The 27846-nt window shown below is 44.1% G+C and overlaps 1 protein-coding gene across 1 annotated transcript in view; it reads left to right on the top strand.

Annotated features, from left to right (window-relative positions):
• The first annotated feature begins 2727 nt into the window (after nucleotides 1-2727).
• Nucleotides 2728-27846, top strand: part of LOC311134826 (unconventional myosin-Va-like) — a 38952-nt gene continuing 13833 nt past the window's right edge. The window contains exons 1-26 of the mRNA XM_084168606.1: nucleotides 2728-2910; nucleotides 3831-3941; nucleotides 6257-6428; nucleotides 6917-7061; nucleotides 7506-7662; nucleotides 7911-8054; nucleotides 8366-8447; nucleotides 10059-10166; nucleotides 10437-10543; nucleotides 11088-11353; nucleotides 11911-11992; nucleotides 13178-13318; nucleotides 15059-15184; nucleotides 15481-15564; nucleotides 16100-16222; nucleotides 16406-16503; nucleotides 21122-21208; nucleotides 23072-23180; nucleotides 23515-23726; nucleotides 24377-24533; nucleotides 24959-25198; nucleotides 25703-25951; nucleotides 26168-26261; nucleotides 26424-26566; nucleotides 26899-27078; nucleotides 27310-27489. Of these exons, the coding sequence (XP_084024732.1) occupies nucleotides 2884-2910; nucleotides 3831-3941; nucleotides 6257-6428; nucleotides 6917-7061; nucleotides 7506-7662; nucleotides 7911-8054; nucleotides 8366-8447; nucleotides 10059-10166; nucleotides 10437-10543; nucleotides 11088-11353; nucleotides 11911-11992; nucleotides 13178-13318; nucleotides 15059-15184; nucleotides 15481-15564; nucleotides 16100-16222; nucleotides 16406-16503; nucleotides 21122-21208; nucleotides 23072-23180; nucleotides 23515-23726; nucleotides 24377-24533; nucleotides 24959-25198; nucleotides 25703-25951; nucleotides 26168-26261; nucleotides 26424-26566; nucleotides 26899-27078; nucleotides 27310-27489 (3624 nt within the window). The 5' untranslated portion in view covers nucleotides 2728-2883. The remainder of the gene's footprint in view (nucleotides 2911-3830; nucleotides 3942-6256; nucleotides 6429-6916; nucleotides 7062-7505; nucleotides 7663-7910; nucleotides 8055-8365; nucleotides 8448-10058; nucleotides 10167-10436; nucleotides 10544-11087; nucleotides 11354-11910; nucleotides 11993-13177; nucleotides 13319-15058; nucleotides 15185-15480; nucleotides 15565-16099; nucleotides 16223-16405; nucleotides 16504-21121; nucleotides 21209-23071; nucleotides 23181-23514; nucleotides 23727-24376; nucleotides 24534-24958; nucleotides 25199-25702; nucleotides 25952-26167; nucleotides 26262-26423; nucleotides 26567-26898; nucleotides 27079-27309; nucleotides 27490-27846) is intronic.

The following is a 27846-nucleotide window of genomic DNA, read 5'->3' as shown; positions in this document are numbered from 1 at the left end:
GCTCTATGACCTCATCTGCATTTGACAATTGATCAAAATCAAATTTTATTTGTCACATACGTGTGTTTGGCAGATGTTATTGCGGGTGTAGCGAAATGCTTGTGTTTCTAGCTCAGACAGTGCAGTAATATCTAACAAGTAATATCTTACAATTTCACAACATATATCCAATACACACAAATGGAATTAAGAATAAATGGATGCATTCTTTAATATGCATATTGATTAATCTGGTGTCCCAGATGGTTGGCTTCTTTTTCAAAACAGAACCATGAACTGTTGAAACAAAGTTTATTTCTAATAATAATACATGGGACTTATATTGTGACCCAAAGTTGCTTTACAATTACTTTTCAATTTGTAATTTTAAATGAATATTGGAATCTTCATAACCTAAAAGGGGTTATTTATTTTACCTACTTGACACATTTGTAATTCGACAAATCTGGACTATGTTTTTGATACCATCGTTAAATAATATAATAATTAATATATTATCATTGCAATGGATGTTCAAAAAGCAATTTCTTACATTTCCGCGCAGCAGGCCAGGTACTTCTATGCGTGCTTAGGCGCGTGCGCGTTCCCTCAACGTTATCAGGAAAGAGAAACCAGACACATGCTCATTGCTCACATGGAGCACTCCAAACAAAAGACAATGAAAACATTGATAAATCTCGTAAATGATGTTTAATGAAATAAAACAAAACTTGTTTCTCAAAAGTGTAGCAGGTTGTGAACTCTGCAAACAACGTTTACACTCCCGAGAATGAGAGCGGTAAATTACTGTAATTAATAGATGCATTAAAAGGAATTAATGTAACCAAATGACGGGGATTAAAGGTACATTTACTACTGGCGACATGTGTACTGGTAAATTGATCAAAAATAAAAGGGCAAACAATTCACACAATGAAACAACGAATGCCAAGAATTGGTGGGAGACAGCTGAGCCATTCTGGAGAGAGACATATTATCTTCACACATATTTTAGATGCTTTTCACTGACAGCTGCAACTCAATAATCAGCTAGGCCTATGTGTATATGTGTTACTGACCCAGTCAGACCTGGCTGGCCTTACCTACATGTTTGAGATTTGATTTGATTGATTAGGATCCCCATTAGCCAATGGCGACAGCTAGTCTTACTGGGGTCCGACACATAACGAAAAATACATTACAGACAAAATATTTTACATTTACATTTACATTTACGTCATTTAGCAGACGCTCTTATCCAGAGCGACTTACAAATAGGTGCATTCACCTTATAGCCAGTGGGATAACCACTTTACAATCTTTTTTTTTAAATTTTTTGAGGGGACAGCAAATGTACACTGTTATACAAGCTGTACACTCACTACTTTACATTGTAGCAAAGTGTCATTTCTTCAGTGTTGTCACATGAAAAGATATACTCAAATATTTACAAAAATGTGAGGGGTGTACTCACTTTTGTGAGATACTGTATACACACAGTTGAAGTCGGAAGTTTACATACACCTTAGCCAAATACATTCAAACTCAGTTTTTCACAATTCCTGACATTTTATCCTAGTAAAAAGTCCCTGTCTTAGGTCAGTTAGGATCACCACTTTATTTTAAGAATGTGAAATGTCCGAATAATAGTAGAGAGAATTATTTATTTCAGCTTTTATTTCTTTCATCACATTCCTTTACAATTGACAAGCATTTAAAAACATGAACATGTGGTGTGTGTGTATCCATCGGTTCCACATACATGTCAGTACATACACACAGGCGTTGTGCCGTGAAGTGTTGCTTTATTTTATTTATTTTTTAAAACCAGGTTTGCTGTTCACTTGTGCTATATAAGATGGAATGGAGTTCCATGCACCCATGGCTCTGTATAATACTGTACGTTTCCTTGAATTTGTTCTGGACCTGGGGTCTGTGAAAAGACCCCTGGTGGCATGTCTGGTGGGGTAAGTGTGTGTGTCAGTGCTGTGTGTAAGTTGACTATGCAAACAATTAGGAATTTCCAACACATTGATGTTTCTTATATAAATAAGAAGCGATGCAGTCAGTCTCTCCTCAACTCTTAGCCAAGAGAGACTGGAAAGCATAGTATTAATATTAGCCCTCTGATTATAATGAAGAGCAAGATGTGCCTCTGTTCTGGGCCAGCTGCAGCTTAACTAGGTCCTCCTTTGCAGCACTGGACCACACGACTGGACAATAATCAAGATCAGATAAAACTAGAGTCTGCAGGACTTTCTTTGTGGAGTGTGGTGTCAAAAAAGCAGAGCATCTCTTTGTTATGGACAGACCTCTCCCCATCTTTACAACCATTGAATCTATATGTTTTGTCCATGATAGTTTACAATCTAAGGTAACACCAAGTAATTTAGTCTCCTCAACTTGTTCAACAGCCACACCAATGTGACGCCATTCATCACCGGATTCAGCTGAGGTCTAGAACTAAGGGAATTATTTGGACCAAATACAATGCTCTTTGTTTTAGAGATGTTCAGGACCAGTTTATTACTGGCCACCCATTCCAAAACTTTAAAAAAAAACTGACTGCAACTCTTTGTTAAGGTTTTTCAGTGACTTCAGTAGCTGTGGTTGCTGAAGCGTATGTTTGAATGTAATAATGTAATAATGTAATAATGTAAGCAGCCACGAGGAGGTACGCGCCACTCACCTCTCAAGGCAACAGCCACTGGACGCGGAATAGATATACCCATAATGCACAGAGACTTCACACTTGAAGAAGTATGGATATTTCTGTCGGCACGTAGCCGCTGTTTTCTCTCTCTCCGCTACTTTTTCTTTTTACATTTTTTTTTTCTTCCACTGAGTCGCAAATGAAGAGGCAGAGACCAAAGTGAAGATTGGATATAAAGCTTATTGAGTGTCATGGCAGCGTCTGAACTGTACTCCAAGGTAGGCTAATAGGATCAGTGGCATGTAACGTTAAGTAGGACTGGACGATCATTTACTGATAGGAGATAACAGTTAAATGCAGGTAGGCGACTTTATCAACATTGGCCTCAGTTTTGCTCTCACTTGAAGAACCACAGTTAATCTGTGTGCCCCGCGTGTAAGTAATTGTGATAGACTTTTAGCAACATGTCGACAATAACTGTGCCACAGACAGTGGTGAGTGATGACACAGTTGTGGAAAGTTACTGTTTAATGGTAACGTTACTTCGTGTAGCGTTCCTCCAGCTACTTTGTGAGTTGCTAGTAACCTCAATGCTTTTGTTCCTGAGAAATGTCAATGGTGATTATTGAATAAATAAGTAAAGTTGTCATCTCATCCATAGTGATATTACATTGTATCTTCGAAGAGAATGTTCACAGATTTTTAAAAATGGCATTGATCATTTAGATTAGACTAAAATGCAGTTGTGTAGCCAGAATAGATTCCGACCTATGCTTGTTTCCATCTGCACTCGGGTCGGATACTCTGAATTGTCCCATTATCCCAACTCTTAACACCGAGAAGATTGAACGGCTGCTAAGGACTGCTAGTTAGCGGTCGTTCAATCTTCTCGTTGAAACGAGTGGGATAATAGGACAATTAGGAGTAACATTTCTCATCCCTGGATTGAGGTACATTTCCTTAATCGACACAGGAAGCCTGTGTGGTATTTTGAATACCAGTAGTGCAACATTTTCGTTATGTTGACATTTCTATGCGTTAACCAGTGTCCCCGTGTCCATCTACTTCCTCTGTATAATTACAACACGTCAGTATGTTGCCTAGCCATATCTATGACTCATTGCTTTTTAGTCATAGATGTAGCTATATATGTTGTTGACACGTCCAATGCATTAACCTGTGTTCCTCTGTCCCTCAGTATGCCCGGGTCTGGCTCCCAGATGCTGTGGAGGCGTGGAAGCCAGCAGAGCTCACCAAGGACTACAATCCTGGAGACAGGGCTCTGTGTCTACAGCTGGAGGATGGAACAGTGAGAGGGGAGATAGAGATGGGTCTGGAGGGGTGGAGAGATGGGTCTGGAGGGGTGGAGAGATGGGTCTGGAGGGGTGGAGAGATGGGTCTGGAGGGCTGGAGAGATGGGTCTGGAGGGCTGGAGAGATGGGTCTGGAGGGGTGGAGAGATGGGTCTGGAGGGCTGGAGAGATGGGTCTGGAGGGCTGGAGAGATGGGTCTGGAGGGGTGGAGAGATGGGTCTGGAGGGCTGGAGAGATGGGTCTGGAGGGCTGGAGAGATGGGTCTGGAGGGGTGGAGAGATGGGTCTGGAGGGCTGGAGAGATGGGTCTGGAGGGCTGGAGAGATGGGTCTGGAGGGCTGGAGAGATGGGTCTGGAGGGCTGGAGAGATGGGTCTGGAGGGCTGGAGAGATGGGTCTGGAGGGCTGGAGAGATGGGTCTGGAGGGCTGGAGAGATGGGTCTGGAGGGCTGGAGAGATGGGTCTGGAGGGCTGGAGAGATGGGTCTGGAGGGCTGGAGAGATGGGGCTGGAGAGATGGTTCTGGAGGGCTGGAGAGATGGGTCTGGAGGGCTGGAGAGATGGGTCTGGAGGGCTGGAGAGATGGGTCTGGAGGGCTGGAGAGATGGGGCTGGAGAGATGGGTCTGGTGGGGTGGAGAGATGGGTCTGGAGGGGTAGAGAGATGGGTCTGGAGGGGTGGAGAGATGGGTCTGGAGGGCTGGAGAGATGGGTCTGGAGGGCTGGAGAGATGGGTCTGGAGGGCTGGAGAGATGGGTCTGGAGGGCTGGAGAGATGGGTCTGGAGGGCTGGAGAGATGGGTCTGGAGGGCTGGAGAGATGGGGCTGGAGGGCTGGAGAGATGGTTCTGGAGGGCTGGAGAGATGGGTCTGGAGGGGTAGAGAGATGGGTCTGGAGGGGTAGAGAGATGGGTCTGGAGGGCTGGAGAGATGGGTCTGGAGGGCTGGAGAGATGGGTCTGGAGGGCTGGAGAGATGGGTCTGGAGGGCTGGAGAGATGGGTCTGGAGGGTGGAGAGATGGGTCTGGAGGGGTGGAGAGATGGGTCTGGAGGGGTGGAGAGATGGGGCTGGAGAGATGGGTCTGGAGGGCTGGAGAGATGGGTCTGGAGGGTGGAGAGATGGGTCTGGAGGGGTGGAGAGATGGGTCTGGAGGGCTGGAGAGATGGGTCTGGAGGGCTGGAGAGATGGGTCTGGAGGGGTGGGGGCAAGTCCTCAGAATGTATCGTCCATGTTGTAAATAAGTTGTTTCCCTGTTTATTTATGTACTTGGTTAATACATTTACTTGAGCCGAAAACATGTTGATGAAGTTAGTTACCACCTTGGCTTGAGTAAGTGAATGCTTCACCCTATAGCTACAGCGTGTGGACACATGTTCATATGTAGCCTAAACATGTTTTATTTTAGATCAAGCTAGATACAGGGACAGAAAAGTAAGAGGCCACACCGCCATACCGATGGTGCTTTTACTCTTAAGCGTTTTGCTGCGCACAGCAGCTGTAGGTTCAAGTTGAGGCATGTACTTCAGGTATGGAAATAAGCCCAAGATATTATCTGAGTGGCTGGGCAGAAGAGAGTAACCAATGTAACTGCCTATTTTAAAGGACGCATGGAGGATTCAGTACTTAACCCTCCCGTTGTCCTAGGGTCAAAATGACCCGCCACTGTGTTGAACCAACTTTATTAATTTTTATATCTTTCTTTAAAGTCTCACTGCCTCCTTCTCACAAATGATCCCAAAAATATAAAAATTAAATAAAGCTGGTTCAACACAGTGGCGGGTCATTTTGACCCTAGGACAACGGGAGGGTTAAAGCTGAAATTCACATAGAAATGTGTGTTATAGATCTGTCATTCTCATTGAAAGCAGGTCTAAGAAGCGGTAGATCTGTTCTATGTGCTCTATTTCTATGCTTCCCGTTCTTACGTTTAGGTTTTTGCGTCTTTTACTGTCGGTTTTGTACACCAGCTTCAGACAGCTGAAAATACAATATTTTTGGTGTAGGAAAATATATATTTTACAGTGGTTTAGATGGTACAATGTTTCTGTAGACTATACTTGTTTGTTTTGTTACATAAACTGAAATTAGGCAAACGATTAGAATTTCAACACTTTCTGCGTAGTGCGCCTTTAATTAATTAGAAGGCAGACTGTATACAATTCCCACGTTGAATAAACAACCCATATCAGATGCATTGCACCATCCCACATAAGCTTGCACTAATTTCTAGTGCTTGTCCAGTGAATATATATATATATATACACGTTATTGTTATTATGGGGGGTGTTGTGTTCATCTGACTGCTGTGTTTTCTTCCAGAACGTGGAACACAAGATCGACCCTCAGACCAACAGTTTACCTCCTCTAAGGAACCCTGATATCCTGGTTGGGGAGAATGACTTGACCGCTCTCAGCTACCTCCATGAACCAGCCGTACTGCACAACCTCAAAGTTCGCTTCGTGGAGTCCAAGATGATTTACACCTACTGCGGTAAAGAGACACGCACACACACACACACACACACACACACACACACACACGCACACACTCCCAAGTCCATCTACACGTACTGTGGTACAAACTAAAGCCTTTTAACTCTGTTCTGGTGAGTCACTGTAGACTTTGGAGTCCTGTTCACAGGACTGTCAGTTCTGTTTGAGGTAATATAGATAGTGCCGATCGTATATATTGAGAAGTCTGTGTCCTGTCATTCTGACCTACCATTCAGAATGCGTCCTGCTGAACTCGCTCCATATGTCAACGGTGACAGTGGGGAGGGACAGACAGAGCTGTAGATTTATAGGGACATTTCATGTGGAAATTAGATCGTTGTCATATTGTTGTGATTTTATATCTGTGTCTGGCAAAACATTTGTTGTTAACTGCTAACAGACCTGGGTCGAATACATGGGCTCTTTGAAATTCTTGTGCGTGCTTGATTGACCATGTCACTGATTTGTTGATGCGAATTCATTCAGGCATCGTGTTGGTTGCTATCAACCCCTATGAGAGTATTCCCATCTATGACCATGACATCATCAATGCATACTCTGGACAAAACATGGGAGATATGGACCCTCACATATTCGCTGTGGCAGAGGAGGCTTACAAACAGATGGCCAGGTCTGTCAATCACTCATCTAAATGTCTTGGCCGTGCTTCCTTCCTTCCTTCCTTCCTCCCTTGACATGATTGGACAGGTGAAGTTAAGGGCTCCACCACTTGGCTTTCAGCTGTCCAGTCATGCCAGATCAGTGATTACTTCAAGGAAGGGTGAAAGCAATTTCCAAGTCACTTATCAATCATCCAAATGATCAATTTATCCAAATTATTGAAGTTTTCTTCTTCTTCTTCTTCTTCTTCTTCTTCTTCTTCTTCTTCTTCTTCTTCTTCTTCTTCTTCTTCTTCTTCTTCTTCTTCTTCTTCTTCTTCTTCTTCTTCTTCTTCTTCTTCTTCTTCTTCTTCTTCTTCTTCTTCTTCTTCTTCTTCTTCTTCTTCTTCTTCTTCTTCTTCTTCTTCTTCTTCTTCTTCTTCTTCTTCTTCTTCTTCTTCTTCTTCTTCTCCCAGAGATCAGAGGAACCAGTCCATCATAGTGAGTGGGGAGTCTGGGGCTGGTAAAACAGTCTCTGCTAAGTATGCCATGCGGTACTTTGCTACAGTCAGCGGGTCGTCCAGTGAGGCTAATGTGGAGGAGAGAGTGCTGGCCTCCAGCCCCATCATGGAGGTAAGACACCACAGGTCTTCTTTCAATTCAATAAACTTCATTGATCCTAGAGGGGAAATTATTGTTGGAAGTTCAAGGCAAATGTTGTGGAATTTGCAGATAGAAATGTCATAAACAGAGCTTACAGTATATCTATCTGAAAGTTCCACAATGTTTTGCCCTGCCGAACTTGGCCCATGTCTACTTGTATGTCTCTAGCCAACTACCCAAATGATACCCGTAGCCTGTTCTTTCTGTTTTTCCTCTAGGCCATCGGAAATGCAAAGACGACTAGAAACGACAACAGCAGTCGATTTGGGAAGTACATCGAGATTGAATTCGACAAGAACTATCGCATCATCGGGGCCAACATGAGGACGTACCTGCTGGAGAAATCTAGAGTGGTGTTTCAGGTGAGGCGCAATACATGGACAGTATTCGGTATGGTTGGAGTCCAGGTGGTGTTCTTTAGGGCAAACCGTTTTCGTGCCTACTCAACATGACCCCGTTTTTTCGGAGTTTCCCCATCTGTAAAAGGAAGTCTTCACTGTATGTTGTGCTGCTATAGCTGTGATGCCCTCATTCCTCACTCTTCCTAATGAATTACGGGGCTTTACGATTTTCTAACCAACACACATTCCTGAAGACAAAGAGGGAGTGTGGCACTTCCAGTCTGTCTTATTTTTAAAACTCTATTTGATTAAACACTTTGTCGTCTTTGCAGGCTACCGAGGAGAGGAACTACCATATCTTCTATCAACTGTGTGCCTCCTCACACCTACCCGAGTTCAAAACCCTCCAGTTAGGTAGGATTCTACGCTAAACAAAAATATAAACGCAACATGTAAAGTGTTGGTCCCCATGTTTCATGAGCTGAAATAAAATATCCCAGAAATATTCCATACGCACAAAAAAAGCTTATTTCTCTTACATTTTGTGCGCAAATTTGTTTACATCACTGTTAGTGAGCATTTCTCCTTTGCCAAGATAATCCATCCACCTGACAGGTGTGGTATATCAAGAAGCTGATTAAACAGCATGATCATTACACAGGTGCACCTTGTGCGGGGGACAATAAAAGGCCACTCTAAAATGTGCAGTTTTGTCACACAACACAATGCCACAGATGTCTCAAGTTTTGAGGAATGTCCACCAGAGCTGTTGCCAGAGTATTTCATGTTCATTTCTCTACCATAAGCCACCAGAGCTTTGTTTTTAGAGAATTTGGCAGTACAGTCAACCGGCCTCACAACCGCAGACCACGTGTATGGCGTCGTGTGGGCGAGCGGTTTGCTGATGTCAACGTTGTCAGCAGAGTGCCCCATGGTGGCGGTGGGGTTATGGTATGGGCATGGTATGGGCAGGCATAAGCTATGGACAATGAACATAATTGCAGTTTATCGATAGCAATGTGAATGCACAGAGATATCGTGACGAGATCCTGAGGCCCATTGTCGTGCCATTCATCCACCGCCATCACCTCATGTTCCCGCCAATATCCAGCAACTTTGCACAGCCATTGAAGAGGAGTGGGACAACATTCCACAGGCCACAATCAACAGCCTGATCAACTCTATGCGAAGGAGATGTGTCGCGCTGCATGAGGCAAATGGTGGTCACATCAGATACTGACTGGTTTTCTGATCCATGCCCATAGCTGTTTTATAAGGTATCTGTGACCAACAGATGCATATCTGTATTCCCAGTCGTGTGAAATCCATAGATTAGGGCCTAATTAATTTATTTCAATTGACTGATTTTCTTATATGTTGCGTTTTATATTTTTGTTCAGTATGTATTATACACCAAGGCTCTCCAACCTTGTTCCTGGAGACCTGCCGTCCTGCAGGTTTTCATTCCAGCCCTGTTCCTAGAGACCTGCCGTCATGCAGGTTTTCATTCCAACCCTGTTCCTGGAGACCTGCCGTCCTGCAGGTTTTTGCTCCAACCCTAATCCTAGCACGCCTGATTCTAATAATCAACTGGTTGATAAACTGAATCAGATTAGTTACAACTGGGGTTGGAGCGAAAAAACCTACAGGAGGGTAGCTCTCCAGGAACAGGGTTGGGCAACCCTGTTACACATAAAAACAGATGAGCAGTCCTCTCTGAGTGAACTAAAGCTTCTCTATAACCCTATCACTCATGCTTCCACGCAGAGTCTGCAACGCTGCTATCAAGGCAACAGAAAATGTAACCAATGTGTGCTGTTATTTCCTTACGTACGAAAGGAATATGTTTCCACAGAGAGTAGTTGGGTGGAATATCGTTAATGAAATGCATCCAAAACGTAGCCTGATCCCAGATCTGTTTTTTTTGCTATCATGCTAACTCATTGCACGCTCCATAGACATGTTGAATGATTGATTCATAGGAAAGCTACGGCAGGTAGATTGACATGAGGCCATTGTCTGCAGGCAGCGCTGATGACTTCCACTGTACCAACCAGGGAGGCAGCCCTGCCATAGAGGGAGTAGACGACGCCAAAGAGATGTGCAGCACCAGGAAGGCTTTCTCGTTGTTAGGTGAGTTAGTATTAATAGCGAAATACCCCAAGCAAATACTGTACCAGCAACTGTGGTTGTGCAGAAATAAAATCGCCTTGAATCATGAATCTTCTTTGCTCACTGGAGAGTGTTCAGCAATACATTTGTCTAGCTAAATGTACTTTATATTCGAGTCTAATTCGGCACTCGTTGGCCTGTAATGCTTGTTGGCCTGGTGGAGAGACAGACTTGGTTGTAGTCACTGGAGACGGCAATTAAAGGTTTTCTCTCTCTCTCTTTTTGTTTCAGGAATCAGTGAAACATACCAAATGAAACTTTTCCAAATCCTGGCGGCTGTGCTTCACCTTGGCAATGTGGAAGTGAAAGACAGAACTGCAGACAGCAGCACCATCCCGGTGAGTTCAAACCAGACTCTGGCTGCGTCCCAAATAGCACCCTATTCCCTATATAGTGCACTACTTTTGACCAGAGCCCACTAAGGGTCCTGTATAGGCATTGGAATAGGGTGCCATTTTAAGAAGCTATTGTACCGTCCCATCTTTTACTATTCTCGCATAGTAGGACTGTCCTGCAACATTTCCCTTGTCAGCATAGAGATATGCAGGACAATGCATCCCTGAGTGTAGCCTAAGGGGCTGTTGAAAGTACAACAATGCTGCCAATTCTATGTTGATTTTGTATGGAATGCTGGCCCTTTGATTTTTTTTTTTTAGACCTTTATATTCGGGCCGGGTTTCCCGGACACAGATTTAAGCCTGGTCCTGAGCTAAAAAGCACACTCAATGGAAAATCTTATTTGAAAGTGCTTTTTTTTTGTCCAGGACTAAGCCTAATCTGTGTCCAGGAAACCGGCCCTTAGTCCGAAACTGATTGGTGTTCATGTTATGATTGTGGTATTATATGATCATTATATTATTATATGTTGTTGTGTCCTTACAGCCTGACAATAGTCACTTGATAGTGTTCTGTGAGCTGATGGGCGTGGCCTACCAGGACATGTCCCATTGGCTGTGCCACAGGAAATTGAAGACTGCCACGGAGACCTACGTCAAGCCCCTCCCCAAAGTGCATGCGGTCACTGCACGGGACGCCCTGGCCAAACACATCTACGCTAAACTCTTCAGCTGGATCGTAGACCACATCAACGAGGCTCTGCGCTCTGCCGTCAAACACCACTCCTTCATTGGGGTTCTCGACATCTATGGGTGTGTGTGTCAGTGATGTTTTGTGGTGTTTGCATTGTGAATTTACACTGAGTGTACAAAACATTAAGGACACCTTCCTAATATTGAGTTGCACCCCCTTTTGCCCTAAGTCGAGGCATGGACTCTACAAGGTCTGGAAAGCGTTCCACAGGGATGTTGACTCCAATGTTTCCCACAGTTGTGTCAAGTTGGCTGGATGTCCTTTGGTTGGTGGAACATTCTTGATACACACGGGAGACTGTTGAGCGTGAAAAACCCAGCAGCGTTGCAGTTCTTGACACAAACCGGTGCCCTGGCACCTACTACCATACCCCGTTCAAAGGCACTTAAATGTTTTGTAATGCCAAATTCACAATCCATGTCTCAGTTGTCTCGAGGCTTAAAAACCCTTCTTTAACCTGTCTCCTCCCCTTCATCTACAGGGATCATAGCTTCCACCTGGATTCACCTGTTCAGTCTATGTCATGGAAAGAGCAGCTGTCCTTAATGTTTTGTCCACTCAGTGTATAAACGGTTTCTTGATCTTAGTCATGTTTCATTTCCTGTTTTCCCCCCAGGTTTGAAACGTTTGACATCAACAGCTTTGAGCAGTTCTGTATTAACTATGCCAACGAAAAGCTCCAACAGCAGTTTAACATGGTAGGTCTCTCTCTCTCTCTCTCTCTCTCTCTCTCTCTCTCTCTCTCTCTCTCTCTCTCTCTCTCTCTCTCTCTCTCTCTCTCTCTCTCTCTCTCTCTCTCTCTCTCTCTCTCTCTCTCTCTCTCTCTCTCTCTCTCTCTCTCTCTCTCTCTCTCTCTCTCTCTCTCTCTCTCTCTCTCTCTCTCTCTCTCTCTCTCTCTCTCTCTGTCTCTGTCTCTGTCTCTGTCTCTGTCTCTGTCTCTGTCTCTGTCTCTCTCTCTCTCTCTGTCTCTCTCTCTCTCTCTCTCTCTCTCTGTCTCTCTCTCTGTCTATCTATCTCTCTCTCTCTCTCTCCTCTGTCTCTCTCTCCTCTGTCTATCTCTCTCTCTCTGTCTCTCTCTCTCTGTCTATCTGTCTCTCTCTCTCTCTCTGTCTATCTCTCTGTCTGTCTGTCTCTCTCTCTCTGTCTATCTCTCTCTCTCTCTCTCTCTCCTCTGTCTCTCTCTCCTCTGTCTATCTCTCTCTCTCTGTCTCTCTCTCTCTGTCTATCTGTCTCTCTCTCTCTCTCTGTCTATCTCTCTGTCTCTCTCTCTCTGTCTATCTCTCTCTCTCTCTCTCTGTCTATCTCTCTCTCTCTCTCTCTGTCGATCTCTCTCTCTCTCTCTCTCTCCCCCCCTCTCTGTCTATCTCTCTCTCTGTCTATCTCTCTCTCTGTCTATCTCTCTCTATCTCTGTCTATCTCTCTCTCTCCTCTGTCTGTCTGTCTGTCTGGCTGTCTGTCTCTGGCTGTCTGTCTCTGGCTGTCTGTCTCGCTGTCTGTCTCGCTGTCTGTCTCTCGCTGTCTGTCTCTCGCTGTCTGTCTCTCGCTGTCTGTCTCTCGCTGTCTGTCTCTCGCTGTCTGTCGCTCTCGCTCTCTCTCTCTCTCTCTCTCTCTGATTGAACAAGCCTGTTCATGTCATTTTCATGAGAGGCACACCATCAATCCCAAATCAAACCCTAGATCTGAGAGGATCGGATAGGTTTAAGCAATATGGTGATAGCTTCATCTTGCCCTGTGTTATGCCAGGTCGCCATATTGCATAAAATGCTCAGACCTCCTCAAATACCTAGGGTGTAGGGGCTAGGGCTTGATTTGGGAATCAGGCTTGAAATGTCTGTTTTAAAAACGTTAGGTCAGAGGTCAGCTTTTGTTCTCTCTCACTGCAGCATGTGTTCAAGCTGGAGCAGGAGGAGTACATGAAGGAGCAGATTCCCTGGACGCTGATAGACTTCTATGACAACCATCCCTGTATCAACCTCATCGAGGCCAAGATGGGTGTCCTGGACCTGCTGGACGAGGAGTGCAAAGTAACATGAAATAGATACACACACACACACACACACACTAATAATGATGGAGGTCCTAGAATGGATCCCAGTGGAACACCAAGATGGCGGGGGGGGGGGGGGAGTTTACTCTTAAGGCTACTCCACACATACAGTGCCTTCAGAAAGTATTCATACCCCTTGACTTATTCCACATTGTTGTTACAGCCTGAATTCAACATGGACTAAAATAAATAAAATGTATCTCACCCATCTACACACAATATCCCATAATGACAAAGTGAAAACATGTTTTTAGAAATGTTTACTGAAAATGAAATACAAAAGTAATTGACATAAGTATTCACACCCCTGAGTCAATAAATGGTATCAGCACCTTTGGCGGCGATTACAGCTTTGAGTCGTCAATCAGCTTGCCCATCTGGGTTTGGGGACTCTCCCATTCTTCCTTGCAGATTTTCTCAAGCTCTGTTAAGTTAGATGGGGAGCGGTGGTGAACAGCAATCTTCAAGCCTTTCCACAGATTTTCAATGGGATTCAATTCTGGGCCACTCAAGGACTTTCACATTCTTGTTCTGAAGCCATTCCAGCGTTGCTTTGGCTGTATGTTTGGGGTCATTGTCCTGTTGGGACGTAAATCTTCGCCCCAGTCTAAGGTCGTTTGCACTCTGAAGCAGGTTCTCATCAAGGATTTACCTGTATTTGGCTCCGTTCATTGTTCCCTCTATCCTTACCAGTCTCCCCTATCTCTGCTGCTGAAAAGCATCCCCATGGCATAGCATGATGCTGCCACCACCATGCTTCACGCTAGGGATGGCGTTCGATGGGTGATGAGCTGTGCCAGGTTCTCTCCAGACATAGCACCCTGCATTCTCGAGTGGCTTCCGTCTGGCCATTCTCCAATAAAGCCCAGATTGGTGAAGTGCTGTAGAGACAGTTGTCCTTCTGGCAGGTTCTCCCATCTCAGCCAAGGAAACTCTGTAGTTGTGTCAGAGTGGTCATTGGGTTCTTGGTCACCTCCCTGACCAAGGTCCTTCTTGCCCGGTTGTTCAGTTTGGTCGGAAGGCCAGCTCTAGTCTGGGTAGTTCTATATTTTTTTAATGTCCTAATGATGGAGACCACTGTGCTTTCGGAAAATGTCAACACTCTAGAAATTGTTTTATACCCTTCCCTAGATATATGCCTCATCACAATTCTCAGAGATCTACAGATGCTCCTTGGACTTCATGGTATAGTTTCTGCTCTGACATGCGCTGTCAACTGTGGGACCTTTATATAGACAGATGTGTTTATTTCTAAATCATGTACAAACAATTGAATTGGCCACAGGTGGATTCCAATCAAGTTGTAGCGACATCTCAAGGATGATCAAATGAAATTGGATGCACCTGAGCTCAATTTGGAGTGTCTTAGCAAAGGGGGTGTGAATATTTATGTAAATTAGATTTCTGTTTTTCATTTTCAATACATTTGCCAGAATTTCTCAAAACATGTTTTCACTTTCTCATTATGGGGTATTGTGTGTAGATGGGTGAGAACAATAAAGTTTTTAATCCATTTTGAATTCAGACTGTAACAAAACAAAATGTGGAATAAGTTGAGGGATATGAATCATTTCTGAAGGCACTGTACACACAGGCACATATTTAGGATGTGAGTCAGGTTGATGTGTTACCTTCTCTCCTCCCTTCCTCCTTTTCTCTCCTCCCTTCCTCTCCTCCCTTCCTCTCCTCCCTTCCTCTCCTCTCCTCCCTCCCTCAGATGCCCAAAGGCTCCGATGACACATGGGCTCAGAAACTTTACAACACCTTCTTGAAGAAAAGTGATCTTTTCGACAAACCTCGTCTGTCCAACAAAGCCTTTATCATCCTCCACTTTGCAGACAAGGTACACAAGCATCCTGTTTTAAAAAAAACTACTTCGTAAATACTTTTATTTTTACTCTAGTTGAGATGTCAGACCTTCTATTTATGAATACCTGTTTGCTGTCTGGCTGTAGGTTGTTGAGCTCATTGAGCAAAGTGACTGACTGACTGAAATAGCTCTCCTCGTTTGAGAAGTACTAACCAAACCACTCCTGGTCTAGACTGAGGGTCAGGTTGATTATCTCATTTTATGTTTCTTCTTATCATGGCTGGACCTGGGAGTATTTCCCTACCCTCTGTTTGACCCTTTGTTCCCAGGTGGAGTATCAGTGTGAGGGGTTCCTGGAGAAGAATAAGGATACTGTCAATGAGGAGCAGATTAATGTGCTCAAGCTAAGCAAGGTTTGTTTGTTTGTTTGTTTGTTTGAGGCCAAAGACTCCACCTTTCTCCAGTCGTCCTGTCTGTAAATACCTTCTGTATACCAGTGAGTCTTATGTAGAGGACCATCATAGTGCCCTGAGGTTAACTAGTCTCTCTGTGTGATGTTTGAACTTGGAGAACACACCCCAGCACAGAGCTGTAGAAACAAGTCTTATGTTTTGGAGCGTGACAGCCCATTTCATGTAATGGGAAACTGCCCCCTGGTGGTCAATAAATGTCCTACCTGAATGATCCGTCAGGGCATCAATAATAATAATAATAATAATATGCCATTTAGCAGACGCTTTTATCCAAAGCGACTTACAGTCATGTGTGCATAATTTATTTTTATTTTTTTGTGCCCTTTTCATATGGTCACAACACACTGGAGAAAAAAAAAATACACAGTTGCATATAGCAGCCAAAGAACCAAAAGATTGCAAGTCAAGAGATAAATGGTCTCAAACAACCGTTTCCTGTTCCACTGTTTGAGACGTGTTTGACTCTTCTGTCCAGTTTGATCTGCTGTTGGAGCTGTTCAGCGATGAGGAGAAGACTACAGGCCCCCCTGCCAGTCGCAGTAAGATGACACGGCCTGTTCAGGCTCAGAGAGACCACAAGAAGACAGTTGGAACGCAGGTGGGACTAAAACATAAATCAGTCTTCTGATGGTTTAGATTCCGATTTGGAAGTCATGTTAAACACACGTTGCTGTGGTAAAACCTTCTCAATGTAAATCTGATGTTTTTTTAGCATGACTAGTACTTTACTACATTAGATTTGTTTTATTTGACCCCTTGACCCCTTGACCCCCCTCCTCAGTTTCGTAACTCTCTACATCTGCTGATGGAGACTCTGAATGGAACGACCCCTCACTATGTACGCTGCATCAAGCCCAACGACCTCAAATCCCCATTCACGTGAGTCTGCCTCCACGCCCCTTTAACCTAGGTATTGTTCATTTAGGCACCAAACAGAGAAAAAAAACCCGGCTGAAATAGAGAGGGACTATCTGGAGTTGTCAAAATAAGAAATGTTCATTTTTGTTTTCGGTTTCAAAACGTTTAAAAAAAGTTATGTTCCCTAATAAATATGACTCAGTTATTATCGTTTTGTGGCACCCTGCGAAAGAGAAAGTAACAACGTTGTTTCAACATATTGTGACATGGAATCTACGTGGAAAATACATTGGATTTGAGAAAAGTCATCAACGTAAACTGTTTTTCAGGATGAAATTTCAACCGCGGGATTATGTAATGGTAACCAATTTTCAACAGACAAACCTTGTATAAAATATGTTGAATTTGTACCTTTTTGAAACAACGTCAGATCTTCAACATAATGTCCACTATCAGAACAAAAACAATAGGCCGGGCAGCACCTCCTACTGGAGGGTTGATGTAACTACAGCTGCCCTTTGGTCTCCCTTCCAGGGTTTTAACCAAGCACAGCTCTGATATTTGTCACTGACTACTACCAATGTGCTATTGTGAGAACTCTTAATAACAAACTAAATTCATTGTTGCTATCGAAGTCATTCCAAAGGGTAGATTTTAACAGAGCAAATGAAATGTAACCATACTTTATCAGTCATATATCATCAATGAAACTATTTAGGCCTATATAGCATTATGGAAGTCATCAACAGCTATTGTTTTAAATTCAACCCAGGGTTAAACTAAAAATAGACAATACATATAGGCCTAGGGTTTCAAGCTTTGGTTGATTTATAATTTAATCTTCAAGTTAATAATTAATATGGTGGATTTAATGTCTCCATCTTAACCAAAAATCAAAGTTAAAGAATAGGACTAAATCAAACCAAATCAAACGTTAAATGTACTTTAAATGATGTTGATTTCATTTAGGCCTGTTCTTTAACTTGTATTTTTGGTTGAGATGGAGACGTGAATCCAACATATCAACTATTAATTTGTAGACAAACTGGAATTAAAGTCAAACTATGTCAGATACACAAAATACACTGCTCAAAAAAATAAAGGGAACACTAAAATAACACATCCTAGATCTGAATGAATGAAATAATCTTATTAAATACTTTTTTCTTTACATAGTTGAATGTGCTGACAACAAAATCACACAAAAATTATCAATGGAAATCAAATGTATCAACCCATGGAGGTCTGGATTTGGAGTCACCCTCAAAATTAAAGTGGAAAACCACACTACAGGCTGATCCAACTTTGATGTAATGTCCTTAAAACAAGTCAAAATGAGGCTCAGTAGTGTGTGTGGCCTCCACGTGCCTGTATGACCTCCCTACAACGCCTGGGCATGCTCCTGATGAGGTGGCGGATGGTCTCCTGAGGGATCTCCTCCCAGACCTGGACTAAAGCATCCGCCAACTCCTGGACAGTCTGTGGTGCAATGTGGCGTTGGTGGATGAAGCGAGACATGATGTCCCAGATGTGCTCAATTGGATTCAGGTCTGGGGAACGGGCTGGCCAGTCCATAGCATCAATGCCTTCCTCTTGCAGGAACTGCTGACACACTCCAGCCACATGAGGTCTAGCATTGTCTTGCATTAGGAGGAACCCAGGGCCAACCGCACCAGCATATGGTCTCACAAGGGGTCTGAGGATCTCATCTCGGTACCTAATGGTAGTCAGGCTACCTCTGGCGAGCACATGGAGGGCTGTGCGGCCCCCCCAAAGAAATGCCACCCCACACCATGACTGACCCACCGCCAAACCGGTCATGCTGGAGGATGTTGCAGGCAGCAGAACGTTCTCCACGGCGTCTCCAGACTCTGTCACGTCTGTCACATGTGCTCAGTGTGAACCTGCTTTCATCTGTGAAGAGCACAGGGCACCAGTGGCGAATTTGCCAATCTTGGTGTTCTCTGGCAAATGCCAAATGTCCTGCACGGTGTTGGGCTGTAAGCACAACCCCCACCTGTGGACGTCGGGCCCTCATACCACCCTCATGGAGTCTGTTTCTGACCGTTTGAGCAGACACATGCACATTTGTGGCCTGCTGGAGGTCATTTTGCAGGGCTCTGGCAGTGCTCCTCCTGCTCCTCCTTGCACAAAGGCGGAGGTAGCAGTCCTGCTGCTGGGTTGTTGCCCTCCTACGGCCTCCTCCACGTCTCCTGATGTACTGGCCTGTCTCCTGGTAGCGCCTCCATGCTCTGGACACTACGCTGACAGACACGGCAAACCTTCTTGCGACAGCTCGCATTGATGTGCCATCCTGGATGAGCTGCACTACCTGAGCCACTTGTGTGGGTTGTAGTCTCCGTCTCATGCTACCACTAGAGTGAAAGCACCGCCAGCATTCAAAAGTGACCAAAACATCAGCCAGGAAGCATAGGAACTGAGAAGTGGTCTGTGGTCACCACCTGCAAAACCAGTCCTTTATCGGGGGTGTCTTGCTAATTGCCTATAATTTCCACCTGTTGTCTATTCCATTTGCACAACAGCGTGTGAAATTTTTCTCAATCAGTGTTGGTTCCTAAGTGGACAGTTTGATTTCACAGAAGTGTGATTGACTTGGAGTTACATTGTGTTGTTTAAGTGTTCCCTTTATTTTTTTGAGCAGTGTATATATATATATATATATCCTTTAAATGTTAATATTTGGTTGCGTTGACAACCAAACACAATTCAATATCACTTCTGCAATACAGTAAATAGCCTATTAGCTTGTCGACAAGTTAACAAATAAATGTTGGATTCCAACTAAACCAAAAATAAAAGTTGAAGAATAGTATTAAGCTAAGTAGCTCAGATGAAATTAGATGAATCTCTTTTTAAATGTTGATATTTGGTTGCGTTGTCAACCAAACACAATTCAATATTACTTTTGTAATCCAGTAAATAGCAAACATGTAAGGCTATCTTACAAAACTAATGTAACCGTAGTTATTCAAACTTTAAAATGAGTAACACACCCATGGTCATATTCTGAGGTTAGCCTCCTGTAACTATAAATGTCTTGTGTAATCGTAGGAAGTGTGCATGCAAAGGTCGAGGGGTCTGTGGCGATCTTCACAATATAATAATCTGTCAGAATCTCTAACAACATCGATCACTTGCACCGTGTACTTTTAATGTAATCTCAACTGTAATCCAGGTCATTTGGTTGTGCTCCAGATGAAGCACCGCTATAACACATTAATCTGATGTATAAATAAATACAAAATATTTGACATTGTATTCCCATTTGAACATTGTTGTGCTTAAAAGCACAGTGATAACACATTTAAATGACAACTAAACCAAAAACCAGACATTGTTTTTCCATGGGAATTTGGTTGTGCTTTTAAACTGAACAAAAATATAAACGCAACATCAACAATTTCAAAGATTTTACTGAGTTACAGTTCATATAAGGAAATCGGTCAATTGAAATAAATTCATTAGGCCCTAATCTATGGATGTCACATGACTGGGCAGGGGCGGAGCCATGGGTGGGCCTGGGAGGGTATAGGGGAGCCAGCCAATCAGAATGAGTTTTTCCCCACAGAATGGTGAAGAAGCTGGATGTGGAGGTCCTGGGCTGGCGTGGTTACATGTGGTTGTGAGGCCGGTTGGAAGTACCGCCAAATTCTCTAAAATGACATTGGAGGCGGCTTATGGTAGAGAAAGTAACATTGAATTCTCTGGCAACATCTCTGGTGGATATTCCTGCAGTCAGCATGCCAATTGCACACTCCCTCAAAACTTGAGACATCTGTGGCATTGTGTTGTGTGACAAAACTGCACATTTTTAGAATGGCTTTTTATTGTCCCCAGCACAAGATGCACCTGTGTACTATCTTGGCAAAGGAGAAATGCTCACTAACAGGGATGTAAACAAATTTGTTCACAACATTTGAGAGAAATAAGCTTTTTGTGCGTATGGAAAATTTCTGGGATCTTCTATTTCAGCTCATAAAACATGGGACCAAGACTTTACATGTTGCGTTTATATTTTTGTTCAGTGTGTATATGTGTATGTCTATATATATATATATATATATATATATATATATATATATATATATATATATACAGTGCATTCGGAAAGTATTCAGACCCCTTCACTTTTTCCACATTTTGTTACGTTACAGCCTTATTCTAAAATCGATTACATTTAGATTCTTCCTCATTAATCTACACACAATACCCCATAATGACAAAGCAAAAACAGGTTTTTAGAAAATGTTGCTAATTTATTAAAAACACTAAACTGAAATATCACATTTACATAAGTATTCAGACCCTTTACTCAGTACTTTGTTGAAGCACTTAAGGCAGCGATTAGAGCCTCGAGTCTTCTTTGGTATGACGCTACAAGCTTGGCACACGTGTATTTGGGGGTTTCTCCCGTTTTTTATTTGTAATACATTTGCTAAAAATTCAAAAAACCTGTTTTTGCTTTGTCATTATGGGGTATTGTGTGTAGATTAATTAGGGGGGGGGAAACAATTTTAATCAATTTTAGAATAAGGCTGAAACGTAACAAAATGTTGAAAAAGTCAACGGGGTCTGAATACTTTCCGAAGGCACTGTGTGTATGTTTTCTTTGTAATAGGATGGACCCCATGAGGGCGGTACAGCAGTTACGGGCTTGTGGAGTCCTGGAAACCATCCGCATCTCAGCAGCAGGCTTCCCATCCAGGTACAGCAACAACATCATCCAGCCCTAACATCATCCAGCCCTAACATCATCCAGCCCTAACATCATCCAGCCCTAACATCATCCAGCCCTAGTCGATCCAGCTCTAAAAGGCACTCTCACATAACATATACACAAGCATTCAACTTTCTCTATATACAGTGGGGCAAAAAAGTATTTAGTCAGCCACCAATTGTGCAAGTTCTCCCACTTAAAAAGATGAGAGAGGCCTGTAATTTTCATCATAGGTACACGTCAACTATGACAGACAAAATGAGGGAAAAAAATCCAGAAAATCACATTGTAGGATTTTTATGAATTTATTTGCAAATTATGGTGGAAAATAAGTATTTGTTCAATAACAAAAGTTTCTCAATACTTTGTTATATACCATTTGTTGGCAATGACACAGGTCAAACGTTTTCTCTAAGTCTTCACAAGGTTTTCACACACTGTTGCTGGTATTTTGGCCCATTCCTCCATGCAGATCTCCTCTAGAGCAGTGATGTTTTGGGGCTGTCGCTGGGCAACACAGACTTTCAACTCCCTCCAAAGATTTTCTATGGGGTTGAGATCTGGAGACTGGCTAGGCCACTCCAGGACCTTGAAATGCTTCTTACGAAGCCACTCCTTCGCTGCCCGGGCGGTGTGTTTGGGATCATTGTCATGCTGAAAGACCCAGCCACGTTTCATCTTCAATGCCCTTGCTGATGGAAGGAGGTTTTCACTCAAAATCTCACGATACATGGCCCATTCATTCTTTCCTTTACACGGATCAGTCGTCCTGGTCCCTTTGCAGAAAAACAGCCCCAAAGCATGATGCTTCCACCCCCATGCTTCACAGTAGGTATGGTGTTCTTTGGATACAACTCAGCATTCTTTGTCCTCCAAACACGACGAGTTGAGATTTTACCAAAAAGTTCTATTTTGGTTTCATCTGACCATATGACATTCTCCCAATCCTCTTCTGGATCATCCAAATGCACTCTAGCAAACTTCAGACGGGCCTGGACATGTACTGGCTTAAGCAGGGGGACACGTCTGGCACTGCAGGATTTGAGTCCCTGGCGGCGTAGTGTGTTACTGATGGTAGGCTTTGTTACTTTGGTCCCAGCTCTCTGCAGGTCATTCACTAGGTCCCCCGTGTGGTTCTGGGATTTTTGTTCACCGTTCTTGTGATCATTTTGACCCCACGGGGTGAGATCTTGCGTGGAGCCCCAGATCGAGGGAGATTATCTGTGGTCTTGTATGTCTTCCATTTCCTAATAATTGCTCCCACAGTTGATTTCTTCAAACCAAGCTGCTTACCTATTGCAGATTCAGTCTTCCCAGCCTGGTGCAGGTCTACAATTTTGTTTCTGGTGTCCTTTGACAGCTCTTTGGTCTTGGCCATAGTGGAGTTTGGAGTGTGACTGTTTGAGGTTGTAGACAGGTGTCTTTTATACCGATAACAAGTTCAAACAGGTGCCCTTAATACAGGTAACGAGTGGAGGACAGAGGAGCCTCTTAAAGAAGAAGTTACAGGTCTGTGAGAGCCAGAAATCTTGCTTGTTTGTAGGTGACCAAATACTTATTTTCCACCATAATTTGCAAATAAATTCATAAAAAATCCTACAATGTGATTTTCTGGATTTTTTTTCCTCAATTTGTCTGTCATAGTTGACGTGTATCTATGATGAAAATTACAGGCCTCTCTCATCTTTTTAAGTGGGAGAACTTGCACAATTGGTGGCTGACTAAATACTTTTTTCCCCCACTGTATATACACACACACACACACACACGCCACAAAGTGTGACCACAGCGTGTGCCCGTAACAAAATAATCTGGAGCATATGTTACTGATCACACCACACCTGTGGACAGGTGGACCTACCAGGAGTTCTTCAACCGGTACCGGGTTCTGATGAAACAGAAGGACGTTCTCTCAGACAGGAAGCGGACCTGCAGGAACGTCCTGGAGAAATGGGTCCAGGTAGGAAGTGCCCGGGGTTTTTAGAGGTCAGGCCCTTAGGGTTCAGGTAGGAGGGGTTAGGTTTCAGGAAGTAGAGGTCAGGTCCTTAGGGTTCAGGTAGGAGGGGTTAGGTTTCAGGAAGTTACCTGTACGAATGACCTGGAGAAATAGGTCACAGTAGGGAAAGAGTGTACAAAATACATAAATAGATTTTACCATGGTTATTCCACACACAAACTGTCTAATTCATTTGCCTCCATCCAGTAAGTATTCATACTGGATACAAAGGTAGCAAAGATATCAAACAAACAATGGTTAAGTCTGCTAAAATACTCAACAACCCTCTCATCTACAGGACCAGGACAAATACCAGTTTGGCAAGAACAAGATCTTCTTCAGGGCGGGTCAGGTGGCCTTTCTAGAGAAGCTGCGTTCTGATAAACTGAAGGCGGCGTGCGTTCGCATCCAGAAGTCCATCAGATGCTGGCTGGCCAGGAAGAGGTACCTCCGTATGAGACGAGCTGCCATCACCATACAGAGAAACACGCGAGGCTACCAGGCCCGCTGGTGAGTGGAAAGATTACAACCTTACCCCACGGGGTTTCCCACGGGGTTTCCCACGGGCAAGGGAATATTCTGGAATGGAATTTAATTATATACGTTCCAGACAGGGAAAGCCAGGGAATGTAAATCAATTTACGTACAGTATCCGATCATTATTTGGAAATGAAATTATCAGGGGAAATGTTTTTTTTTTTTTTTTCTGTAATTTTCCACGGTGCTTTACCCACTGTGTGTGGGTTTCCATTAGTTCCCACAACCACATAGTCAAAATTGGCTATGTCGTAAAAATTAATGAAAACAAACATTTAGGGTTAGGCATAAGGTTAGCAGTGTGGTTAGGGTTAGGGTTAGGGTTAGGCATAAGGTTAGCAGTGTGGTTAGGGTTAGGGTTAGGGTTAGGCATAAGGTTAGCAGTGTGGTTAGGGTTGTAGAAATAGGCAGGTGCATGACTGTGACGACCCTTTATGTGTGTCATGAACATTCTTACCTGTAGACCTGAACAGTCATGGAATTAGTAATGTCTAAAGAGTGGGAACCCTGATCATTAATAGAAACAGGCGTCTGACGTTATCTCTGATTCTCCCCTCTCCTCTCCTCTCCTCTCCTCTCCTCTCCTCTCCTCTCCTCTCCTCTCCTCTCCCCTCTCCTCTCAGCCTGGTAGCGTTCCTGAGGAGGACCAGAGCAGCAGTTATCATCCAGAAGAACCAGCGAATGTTAGTGTCCAGGAGATGCTACCTGCAGCAGAGGTCTGCAGCCATCGCCATGCAGCGTCTGCTACGAGCCTACCAGGCCAGACAGACCTACCACAAGGTCCTTTATAGCATTGATACGCCATCCAACACACACCTGACCTGCTCCAAACTCTCATTCACATACAGTATAAGTGACGGTACTTCATTTGTCCGACTCGATCAGATGTAAATCCACTCTTAAGACATTGCCACACAACTCGTAACTCCAAACTACAATTTCCATAAACAGTTCTCTACACTAGTCAGGGGTCGTGTTCATTAGGGCACACCATATCAAAACATTTTACGACGGAAAGCGGGGGAAAATGTTTCTTATTGGTTCAGATGGTACCTCCCTGTTTCAGACAGTTTTCTTGTGTTTCGAACCCACTGAAACACGACTCGGGTCTGCGACATTGATTGCATTTATATAGCCCTTTTCCAGGTGCTTTACATAGTAAGGGGGGGAAACTCCCCTCATCCACCATTCTCTGCTTCCCCCAGCTGCTGTACGAACACAAGGTTATCACCATCCAGAGGTGGGTGAGAGGCTGGCTGGCCAGGCGGAGGTGCAGACGCTCCCTGAGGGCCGTGGTCTACCTCCAGAGCTGTGTGAGACGCATGGCGGCCAGGAGGGAGCTGAGGAAGCTAAGGGTGGAGGCCCGCTCCGTGGAACACTTCAAGAAGCTCAGTGTGGGCATGGAGAACAAGATCATGCAATTGCAGAGGAAGGTGGACGAACAGGTGAGAAAGGGCACTTCCTGTATGGACATAGTCACTTCCTGTATGGACATAGTCACTTCCTGTATGGACATAGTCACTTCCTGTATGGACATAGTCACTTCCTGTATGGACATAGTCACTTCCTGTATGGACATAGTCACTTCCTGTATGGACATAGTCACTTCCTGTATGGACATAGTCACTTCCACCTATGTGGATAGCTACAAATAGGAGTACCACTACAACTGAACGAACAAGTGAGACCAGGCGGTCAAGTTTATTTTGTGTGATGAATATTTTGGAAATCTTACTCTCTCGAGCATGGACACGCACCACTGTCTTCTTAGCTAGAAACAATACTACAACTTTGTTGGAAGTGTTTTGTCAGTAAATGTAAATATCCTTAGAAATAACTGTTTACTTCAGTATTGACCCCAGTTGAAAACAGGACATTGTTAGATGAGGTAATGCTGGTTGTATGTCACGTGTAAACCCTGAGTGTATCCCCTCCCTTCCCTCCTGCAGAACAAGGAGAACCGAGAGCTCAGTGAGAGGTTGAGGACCGTGGAGCGGTCCCGGGCAGCGGAGAGCGAGAGGCTGGGGAGAGAGGTGGAGCGACTGAGCGTGGCAGAGGAGGAGAGCAGGTTTAAAGCAGACGGGGTCCCCTCCCTCCTGGAACAGCTGTCATTCCTCCACCAGGAGCTGGAGACCACCAGGGGAGAGAAGAAGGCCATAGAGGAGGGGGCTAGAACATACAGGGAGGACACTGAGAAGGTACTGCAACTTAACTGCTGCGTTCACCTACTAACTTAGACGGAGAAGGTAGAGTTAATATGGTCGTTTAGCAAGATATTTTTCTCCAAAGCGACTTAGAAAACTGTCAACAATGACAGTGACACGTTATATTTAGAATCGAACTTACAAGCACCACGCTCTGCTGAGCCATTGAGACGAGTGTCCACTGACGCGTTTCCCTCTTCCTGCCACTAGGTGGTGTCAGAGTTGAATGAGAACAACAGCTTGTTGATGACAGCGAACGGTGATCTGAATCAGCTGATCCAGGAACAGAGCCAGCAGATAGCAGGTACAGTACAGGGTCATGTTCATGATGGCACACCGTAGCAAAACGTTTTGCAACGGAAAGCGTTAAACAAGCGTTTTCTTATTGGACAAGTCCCCTCCCCCTTTTTCTGTCTGTTGTCTTCCGTGTGTTGCCCAGTGACCACTTCCCTGTTCCCCTGTCCAGAGACCCAGGCCCATGCTAAAGACCGTAAGCAGCTGGAGAGGGATCTCAGCGAGGAGCGTGACCGCTACCAGAGTCTACTGAGTGAATACAGACAGCTAGAGGAGAGACATGCTGACCTGAAAGAAGAGATGAATCTCAGCGTGGTAACATGACTTATGGAGCGTTGTGGACCTTGAAGAAATAGACTTTATTAATGCAGGGTGTTTGAATGCTGTTATGCATCTCACACTGACGTTCAAAGCAATTTATCCTATGCTAACCAACGTATGTTTAGATAGGGATTTTGACTGCCAAACCAAAATGGTTTGGTTTGGAAGTCAAGTGACACTGCCGCTTTCCTAGCTTGCTAGCCTGGATTTCAGTGGCTACACCGCTGCATGCATGAGGTCTATATGAAAATAACTTATTGGTTTGGTTCTGTTTGGGTCAGCTTAGCTACCTAGCTAACCTTTTTTATGCCATGCTGTCTAACCAGATCACCAGTAAACCAGGCCACAGGAGAACAGACTCCAACTACAGCAGCAATGAGTCCGAGGGAACTCCCAGCTCTGGGTTTGCAGAGTCCGAGGGAAGAAACAGCTCAGTGGAAACTCCCAGCTCAACACGCAGCTCCTCAGGGTTCACAGAGTCCGAGACGAGATCTCTACGAGGAGAGGTGAGGAGCTCAAATATGAACATATGGAATGTAAAAACCTCATCTTTTGAGGTTTACGTGGATGCTCACCATCCATAGCCCCATAGCTTCCACAACATCCGAGTGATGAACGAGGCTTAGGTGGTTCTAGACTTCCATAGCCCCACACGGGATGCTTTGCTCTCCCATAGAATTAGCCAAATCTTATTTTGGATCATCCAAAATAAATGTTTTTCTTGTGTTGTTGTTCAGGATGCGGTGGACATGTCAGTCCTGTTGAAGCTGCAGAGGAGAGTCACTGAGCTGGAGCAGGACAGACAGACACTGCAGAGACACCTGGATAAGAGAGAGGAGACGCAGCAAGTCCAGGCCAAAAATGCAGAGGCGCAAAGGACTGCAGGGAGAGCTGAGCTGGACCTGGAGGCTCTGAAAGTGATGACAGTTCATATATTATTACTGTACAATGACATTTTACCATGTAATTTCTTAGTTGATATCTGGTGACTTCTGTATAGGTGGAGCTGTTCTGAACTCTCTCTCTCTCTCTCTCTCTCTCTCAATTTCAATTTCAATTCAATTTCAATTTAAGGGCTTTATTGGCATGGGAAACGTGTGTTAACATTGCCAAAGCAAGTGAAGTAGATAGTAAACAAAAGTGAAATAAACAATAAATATTAACAGTAAACATTACACTCTCTCTCTCTCTCTCTCTCGCCCTCTCTCTCTCTCTCTCTCTCTCTCTCTCTCTCTCTCCCCCTCTCTCTCTCTCTCTCTCTCTCTCTCTCTCTC

The sequence above is a fragment of the Coregonus lavaretus genome (genome assembly GCF_964263955.1).
Source record: "Coregonus lavaretus genome assembly, chromosome: 9".
Classification (NCBI taxonomy): domain Eukaryota; kingdom Metazoa; phylum Chordata; class Actinopteri; order Salmoniformes; family Salmonidae; genus Coregonus; species Coregonus lavaretus.
The sequence above is the reverse complement of the archived record's forward strand: the minus strand, read 5'-3'. Positions and strand labels throughout refer to the sequence as shown.